The 9,458-nt window shown below is 40.3% G+C and overlaps 1 protein-coding gene across 1 annotated transcript; it reads right to left on the reverse strand.

Moving 5' to 3' along the window:
• Positions 1–267: 267 nt before the first annotated feature.
• LOC134969559 (uncharacterized) lies at positions 268–3,000 on the reverse strand. Its single transcript, XM_063945589.1, has 3 exons — positions 2,765–3,000; positions 2,517–2,660; positions 268–2,412 (listed from the first exon to the last, which is right to left on the reverse strand). The coding sequence occupies exons 1-3, from the start codon at positions 2,919–2,921 to the stop codon at positions 1,205–1,207; spliced, it is 1,509 nt and encodes a 502-aa protein (XP_063801659.1). The 5' UTR covers positions 2,922–3,000; the 3' UTR covers positions 268–1,204.
• Positions 3,001–9,458: the final 6,458 nt, after the last annotated feature.

The following is a 9,458-nucleotide window of genomic DNA, read 5'->3' on the forward strand; positions in this document are numbered from 1 at the left end:
TATGATGGTAAGCGCTATGACAACGGACGCAGTAATATCGGGCACCAAGAAACGCTTTGATATCGAGTATCCCATAAAAGTGACAATCGTGATATAGCACAAAGATCGTGTCTTTGTAACGACTGTCTGCACTGTAGTATTTCCAAGACCCTTGACTGTAATAGAGGAGATTGATGGATACTTTTAAATAATTTTCAAAAATTGCAACATCGCTAAAGCTGACCGCTTTATCAAGCGGCAGATTCAAAGCTTTATGTAGTTGGATCGCTCTCTCCTGTATTACATGATCATTGGCATTGTTACCTTTATCCAGAAGTTTACAGACGCTAGCGGCCAAACACAGGTTATTACCTACGCGTCTGAAGTCATAGAGATATCTCTTTCTTTTATCTATTATTAAACTTTGGGGCAGGCGCTGTAAACTACGCCCAGTCAAACCAGACCCTGCCCTGTTTTTAAAAATACTGATCACAAATCTTAAGCCTGTGGATAATAAGAATTCAGCGTTACTTTGAAGCGTGTTTGTAATCTGATTCAAAAAACTGGCAGCGTCTAATGTTTCTTGCGGCTTACGATGCGAATAGATGGCATTGTGTAACCCACCCCCCTCCAATCTAAGCTGAACGCGGTCGGCCGGATCCACGCCCGCAAGGACACCATCGAGCATGGCCTGTATAGCCGTATGAATGGCTCGAACCCCCTCTACAAATGATGTAACCCTGTCCAAATTAACAAACCGATAGTGATTGTGGTACTCAACGGCTCTGAAATTCGGTCGTTGTCGTTCATAACTGTTAATTGCCTCTAAGTATACATGTTGCCGACCTTCGTCATTACCGGGTGACTCAACACGGCCTGCATCATCATATATGGGGCTTGCATCGCGCTCAATATTGTCAGCCTGTGATTCGTCATTCGGTAATGCATGGGGTGGGGATTGATCTAAATCTACACGCCTCGCACTGTGCTGACCGCCTACCACATGTTCCCTGTGCCGCTTGCGTTTTCTCAATTGGCCACCTACCGCATGTTCCCTGTGCCGCTTGCGCTTTCTCGATCTGATTAATGTTGTTACAGCCTGTTTCACCTTTGCGCGTCGGAATAACTGTGAGATCTTGTATGTTAAACAAGGTTTAATTCGTGGTTTTTTTTTACAGTCATTTAAATTTAAAACACGTTTCAAACCATTGCCTAGCATGCCTAGTCACGGATCAGTTTCATTTATTTCTGCAAAATGATGTATGTTGGCTTTAATAAATTCAGTGGTCTTAACCGACCGATCTATGTATTTTGACATGACATTCATATACGTCTCAACAACTTCTTTAACAATGTCTTGTTTACATTTACTACCGTGGCACACACCTTTAATGTGTTTTAACAAGTATCCGGCTTTTACGCCCATGTTCTCAACATCTTCCCGTATCTTACCCAACAGCGCGTAAAATTGTATTTCAGCGTCTTGGCCTAATTGTTCTGAATTTTGACATTCATCAACTATGTCGGGCGCTAGCCCTCGCGCCGGTACACAAGCATCAGCCGATGCGTGTACCAGGGCTGTCGTTGTAAAAATATTGGGCATTGATGTTACACAATCAACCGTTGTAGTATCACCAGGTATTCCTGCAACGGCTGATAATACTTCATCAGAACTATTCTGCGGATCTTGTGTCGTTGACTCTACACAGTTTGTAATAAGCTCTTGCCCATTTATGTCATCAATATCTGATATCACAGGATTACCGGCTATGTGTCTTGTTTCTGTTTCAGAGCAATCCTGTGTATCGGTAATAGTGATGACATCGGATTGCGACAATTGCTTAACATTACTTCTTGAGTCAATATTTGATAACAAACCAATGCCTGCTATGTGTCTTGTTTCTGTTTCAGAACAAACCTGTGTATCTGGAATTGTGATTACAGCGGATTGCGACAATTGCTTAACATTACTTCTTGAGAGACGCGATGCCCTCTTAACCTTTACAGTCTTTGTATTACCAGCGACATCCCGGTCTGCAGTGTTAAACGCTGTGTGTTTTGATGTTACAGCAACATCATTACTTACGCATGATACAGTTTGTAACGCGATCCTTCTCCGTTGCGGCTTATCATTTTCGGAATATGACAATTTTCTTTTCAGATCTGTAAATGTTGAATTATGACTTCTCTCATTCGTTCTTGGTCGAGCTGGCTTTCGTTTGTTCGGGACGATACAGCCGTTATGCACAGCCATAACTGATGACCTAGCAACGTCCTTATGTACAATTGCCGGCGTTACGAATTGATGGTTCTCCGCTTCAGCGGCGGTTGTGCGTTTTGATATTTTCCCGCTTGTACTAGGTCTGTGTATCTGCGCGCATGTATCACTGACTGTTGGTATCAAAGGAGCATAGCGTCTTGCTACAGCATCATCTGTAATACATATATTATAAAATAAATATAAACGACTCTGCATGTAAATCAGTATTTAAATCACCGCATAACAATATACCATATAACAGTGTTTGATTACACACCTGCTGCTGCGAATTGATGGCTTTCCGTTTCAGCGGCGGTTGTGCGTTTTGATATTTTCCCGCTTGTACTAAGACGGGGTATTTGCGCTACTGTATCACATCCTGATGGTATCGTCGGCGCATAACGCATTGCTACAGCGTCATCTGTAATACATATATTATAAAATAAATATAAACAACGCTGCCTGAAAATCAGCATTTAAATCAACGCATAACAATATACCATATAACAGTGCTTGATTACACACCTGCTTTATATTCGAATGTTTTAGCACGACCCCCTGTCGCGTGTGGGAAAAACGGTTGCTCATCAACAACATTGCTGTTCTGTATAGATGTGTTGTGACAATAATCAGGTTTGTTCAATATATCCCGTAGAATAACATCAGCCGTCGCATCATCCATTTTTGTGGCATCTTTAGCCGGTGAAAAATGAAAAATAAAAATAAAAAAAATAAAAAATATTACATACGGTATAAAATTAGAATAACATGAAAAAGCGATTCATTACTGAGAATATAAAGTGTGTACAGTTGACAACAAATCAGCACAACTGTACAAGGTTTATTTTTAATTCTTTAGCCGTGGAAAAATAAAAAATAAAATGAAAAATAAATAAAGATATCATGTTACTCACAATCTGGCGCCAATTCCAAAATATTATTAAAATCCGGTATAGCGCTGAAGTCTAAGCCAAAGGGACTATCAACAGACAAATCGAGATTCTCTGTATTTGTGATTACTGTCAAATCGTGGGAAATAAAAATGAGAAAATAATAATTATTTAATAATTACTATTTAATAATTACTTATCAATGTATCCAGACTGTTGTACGTTCATACTATTTAAACTTTTAAAAATGAACAAATTGTAGACCTTGACTATAATTTCATACTATTTAAACTTGAAATATAAATAAAAACGCGTCAATGTCCTTTATAGACATAGCTTACTTTGAGAGGTTTGATAACTTGGCAAAGCATCATCATCATCAGAAGAAGAAGATCTGTTTCTAACCATGAAAGTGTTTTTGTTGTTGATGTTCTGCATTGTCTGTCTCTGAAAATGAGAGACGGTTAATTTTAGTTGAAATATTGTGTTGGCGCATTCCCAAAATGAACCACTAGATGTCGCTATTACCACATATTTAAATAACATTCAGACAGCCACATTATTAAAACTATATGTTCTATGTGTTACAATGCATCGCTAAACAACTACATCAATGTGGTATACCCACATTGATGTTGCTGTTTAGCGATGCATTTCACATATGAGTGCATAATGCGCTTTGTACAATAGGTTTGAAATATTAACATATTATACATGTATGCCTAAAAACAAAGGATGCAATGGCAGGACAGAATCGTGTAACAGTGTGTATATCGTGGCATAGAAACAACATATTTAAACAGCATTCAGAGCCATATTTGTAAAATAAATAAAAAAAAAAATAAAAAAAAAATGCAATATGTATAAATATAATAATAATAATAATAATTATGATAATAATAATAATAATAATAATAACAACAACACTTACCATTATAACTTCAAGTGTGTATAGCTGTGCGGCTTCAGTTGAAATTTCTTCTCAGTGCACTTCAGTGATGTGGTCTGTTCTTATAACACTGGCTGTGAGCCATATGGCCCCCACCAACCTGTGGTACGCCGTCCCACATTTCCAAGATGCTTGGGCGGGACTTTTAAATATATAAATTCTAGTCTATAATTTAGTAAATGTGATAAATATTTTCAGTTACAATAAAGATATAATCTTTTAGCTGTTTCTTAAATGTCATACACAGTGCATCAAACGCATACCAAATACATTTATATTATATATACAGAAGAAAAAAAATAAATAAATAAATAAAAAAAAAAAAATCCTGAGTGGTCTAAACTACTTGTATAGATTGAATGGATGTCATTCCAAATGGGTATATCTTATACTGTAGAATATGAGGCTCATAAAAAGCGCATAAATTATTTAATAATAAAATGAATTTATAAAAAGCATTATACAGAAGTTCTTATGAACTAATGTGCATGAATACAAAATTATTTTATGATTCCATAAATATACACTGGCTTACTGATTTGTAGCTAAAATTACAAAAAATATTGTCTTTGTACATGAATACAAAATTATTTTATGATTCCATAAATATACACGGGCTTACTGATTTGATTAGGACCCATCACCATGATATCTCATTATGGTATGTAATGAATCCAAAAGTTGGAAAAATCCGATTTGAGTTAATACATAAACCTGTAGGTGGTGCTAATGTTCCTCTACAGAGATAACAATCGAAAATGGTCATGGTCAAATTATAAGCAATGGTCATGGTCAAATTTGCACATCGTGCTTCTGAGGGGTTTCTGTGACATTTAAAATGACCTTTGTGACATTTTAAAATGATCTTTTAATTAGTGCCATGTGTGATGAACCCTTGCTTCTAAGAATGGTCATGGTTAAATTGTACATCGTGGCTTCTGAGGGGTTTCTGTGACATTTAAAATGACCTTTGTGACATTTTAAAATGATCTTTTAAATTAGTGCCATGTGTGATGAACCCTTGCTTCTAAGAATGTTCATGGTTAAATTGTACATCGTGGCTTCTGAGGGGTTTCTGAGCATTTAAAATGACCTTTGTGACACGGTCATTAGTGATTATCCTTTTTAAAACTGTAACATGTGTGACTCATGAAGTTTCAGCTGCTGGAATGTAAGAACATTTTGTGTTACAAAAAAAAAAAAAAAAAAAAGATGTATTTTAAAGTGTGTGTCATATGTGACATTCTGCGACGGGGTGTTGCGCGACACTCTGCGACTGGTGTTACGCGACAATTTTTAATACGGTTTAATATCGAACACTATAAATTTTATATTAATTTTATATTAAGCGATATAAAACACTATCATTTAATATTAAAAGGGGGCGGGTCCTAGGGCAAGGGGGCGTTAACAACTGTCAAGTTTGACAGAAAGGTTGACTTTATCTACTCACCAAGTTGCTAGTTTAAAGTGTAAACTAATCGATTGGATCCCACCATGTCCTACTGGTGGCGATCGGACCCTGTTGTTGAAGAGACGCGAAAGCTATTGGATACACAGGTTGGACACGGTCGCCCCGAGAGGACTTAATGAGTCCAATCCATTTAATGTTTTTCTGTAAACTACACCTAAAAATTTGTTTTCCTTTTCTTTTATTTGTAATTTTGTATTTTCTTTATTCTTGGAACCTGTCACTATCGAAGGAATTGATTTATATTTGTGTCTTGGAGGAAGATTGGTGTGGTTCTCCTTATTAGACACTATATTGGGTGACGATGTCATTTATGTAACTTGTTCTAATCACACTATGTAATGGTCAATTGACATATCTACCTAAAGTGTACACAGGCAGCCTAATACCATTAGGCTCCAAAGGTTCCTTTCAGAGAATTCATTCATTTACATTATGTTTTTTTCATGTATTATATCTCTATAATTTTATTTTTTATTTTTATTTTCATTTATTTTTTGATTTTTTAACACTGAATTGTAATTATTCAGTGTTTTTGTACTTTGTACATTGGTTCAGTTGTGCGATGTTTGTATGTATGGACTACCCCCCAGGCCTAGACATCTGTTAAGTATTGACATTTTTTTCCCATTGTGATCACCTTACTAATGTTTTGGTCGCAGCATGTGAGCCACGCCCCACGATATACCGCACACTGTCATCTGATTTCATTTAACATTAGAGGGTAGGAACCCAATTTAGAGTTCACCCACTGCCTGTTTGGTGCACATTCGGGCCATTTCCGGTCCGGTGGAACGCACTTCCGGCAGATGGAACGCAGGAGCTCCGTGATCTGCCGGGGCGCGTTACAGGTGTTGCTGATGTTGGTACATGGGGCCTTTGGTGGCTGTTGTGATGTGCGGCCTGGGAGCCGCTCTTGTGTGGATGATGGAGCATTCTGTAGAGTATTAGCCGCGAACACCCACTGGCGGGAAGTTTTAGAGGGATGCACACGATGTATCCGGCTACTTCCGGTCCGGGATATTTAAATAGCAGTCCCGTTGCTGTCATTTGGCATGCAGCTCAGGGACGCGTTACTCTCCTCTCAACCACAGTAAGTTTTCACCTGTTACTTTGTATCATTGACCGTTTACTGAACGCAGATTGTAGCACAATATGGATGCAGTTTTTGTTGTTATTTATGCAGCACGCCGTGCATACCGTGACCCTGCAGCTGTATCATGGTAGCAGGATCTGTTTGATCAGGTATGTTTGAGAATGGTTTTTACTGAAGTGCTATGCTAGTGATTTTTTCCTTGAGTATAATCCATGTTTGACATTTATCTTAGATGTATGTTCTTCTACATCTATGAATTTTAAAGACTGTGTCCGGATATGCTATCCCTTTTGCGCTAGGAATTTGTTGATGACTATGATCTGATCTTAGGTGAGCTGTTCTCACGTGATACTATGAGTTTGGGTGGCTCTGTCACAGGTGAAGGTGGTGAATTTCAAGCAATAGCTGCATGGTCACATACATTAGTAATTGGTGAGATGGAATATATAATGCGGTGATTATATTATTGGAAGGTTGTCAGATGATACTTGGCCTGGGAGGCGTAGTTCCCTGTATATGTGAATTTGTCTATACTTTATTCTTTTCACAGACACATGACAATATTCTGATGCAAGATGTTTATTTAAAAGCTAATAGTCTTGAGAAAGGCCCGTCATACGGACCGAAACGTCGACATATATGGCTTTTGGACTTTCCTAATAAAAGTTTTTTATATACGGACCTCATTTATTACCGCGAGAGTGCACCTTCCAACTAGTGAAAATTTTGCTATATATATATATATATTAAACTGGTGGTGATTATTAAACTGGTGGTCAGGTCACTGGTCACACTATCAGCAACTTGCAAGTAGTACTCCTAAGCAGACAATCACAATATATATTATACTGGTGGTCAGTGTGGTCACAATGGCAGTGTGGCACTCTGGCAGCAAAAGTGTGCACTGTACGTTATATGTACTCCTGAGTCCTGCTCTCAGACTCTAACTGCTCCCCACTGTCAGTGTCTCCCCCACAAGTCAGATAATACAGTCACACTATCTATCACTTCAGCAAGTAACTAGTCTAGTACTCCTCCTAATGCTCCCCAAAATTACTACTGTGTCTCTCTCTACTGTCTCACTCTCTTCTCTATAAACGGAGAGGACGCCAGCCACGTCCTCTCCCTATGAATCTCAATGCACGTGTGAAAATGGCGGCGACGCGCGGCTCCTTATATAGAATCCGAGTCTCGCGAGAATCCGACAGTGGGATGATGACGTTCGGGCGCGCTCGGGTTAACTGAGCAAGGCGGGAAGATCCGAGTCGCTCGGACCCGTGTAAAAAAAAATGAAGTTCGGGCGGGTTCGGATTCCGAGGAACCGAACCCGCTCATCTCTAATAATTTCCCGGGACGAGCATCCCGGGATTTCATCCCAGGTCTAAAGCAGGCTTGAACCCGGGACCGTCCCGGGAAGCTGGGTAGTGTGATACCCCTTTTACACTCGCACTCCCGGGTCACTCCCGGGATGCTTCCCGGGATGCGTCCCAGGATGCATTCCCGGGAGTGACCCCTTTCACACTGCACTAAGACCTGGGATGGACCCGGGACAGCCCCATTTACACTGATCCCGGGATATCCCTATAATTCAGGTGCTGGGGGCGGAGCTGGAGGCGAAGCCAAAGGCAGTGGGGCATGAAAAGGAGAGATGGACACATTGGAGCACCCTAATCGATGGCTGCCATCGATAGCCATGTAATCACTAACCATCGATGGTAAAAAAAATATATATATACATTAAAAATAAAAATATATATGTGATCATCTCCCATCGATGATTTTAAGCATCAGTGCTTCATTCCCGGGCAGCTCAGTCTGTTAAGCAAACTTGGGGAAGGAGGACGAGAGTCGAAGAGCCGTCATCATTATAAAGATGAGGTCTCCGGCAAGGCGAATGGGCTCTGAAAGATGACATCATCTTTTCTGAGCCCATGAAAGCTCCAATCGGAGTCCTTTTAACAGTCCCGGGTAGTGAATCCCGGGACGGGCCCTTTCACACTACCCAGCTTGCCGGGACGGTCCCGGGTTCAACCCTGCTTTAGACCTGGGATGAAATCCCGGGATGCTCGTCCCGGGAAATTGTCCCTGTACCCATTTACACTGAGAAAAATCCCGGGATGATGCGCGTTCACGTGCAATATCCCGGGATTTTCATGCGAGTGTAAAAGGGGTATGAAAGGGCCCGTCCCGAGATGCACTACCCGGGACTGTTAAAAGGCCTCCGATTGGAGCTTTCATGGGCTCAGAAAAGATGATGTCATCTTTCAGAGCCCATTCGCCTTGCCGGAGACCTCATCTTTATAATGATGACGGCTCTTCGACTCTCGTCCTCCTTCCCCAAGTTTGCTTAACAGACTGAGCTGCCCGGGAATGAAGCACTGATGCTTAAAATCATCGATGGGAGATGATCACATATATATTTTTATTTTTTATATATATATATATATATTATTATTATTTTTTTTACCATCGATGGTTAGTGATTACATGGCTATCGATGGCAGCCATCGATTAGGGTGCTCCAATGTGTCCATCTCTCCTTTTCATGCCCCACTGCCTTTGGCTCCGCCTCCAGCTCCGCCCCCAGCACCTGAATTATAGGGATATCCCGGGATCAGTGTAAATGGGGCTGTCCCGGGTCCATCCCAGGTCTTAGTGCAGTGTGAAAGGGGTCACTCCCGGGAATGCATCCTGGGACGCAACCCGGGAAGCATCCCGGGAGTGCGAGTGTAAAAGGGGTATTAATGTAATATTTCTTTCTAAATTTCTCAATAAGAAATATTTGGCCTAGGGGTGCCGTGAAAACATTTCTG

The sequence above is a fragment of the Pseudophryne corroboree genome, chromosome 11, assembly GCF_028390025.1.
Source record: "Pseudophryne corroboree isolate aPseCor3 chromosome 11, aPseCor3.hap2, whole genome shotgun sequence".
In the NCBI taxonomy this organism is placed as follows: domain Eukaryota; kingdom Metazoa; phylum Chordata; class Amphibia; order Anura; family Myobatrachidae; genus Pseudophryne; species Pseudophryne corroboree.

Excerpts from the sequence above, each read along its gene's own strand:
- LOC134969559 (XM_063945589.1), bottom strand. The coding sequence starts at position 2,921 with ATGGATGATGCGACGGCTGATGTTATTCTACGGGATATATTGAACAAA. Across the intron at positions 2,661-2,764 it reads AACATTCGAATATAAAGCAG|ATGACGCTGTAGCAATGCGT; the intron begins GTGTGTAATCAA and ends TATGTATTACAG. Across the intron at positions 2,413-2,516 it reads CCATCAATTCGCAGCAGCAG|ATGATGCTGTAGCAAGACGC; the intron begins GTGTGTAATCAA and ends TATGTATTACAG.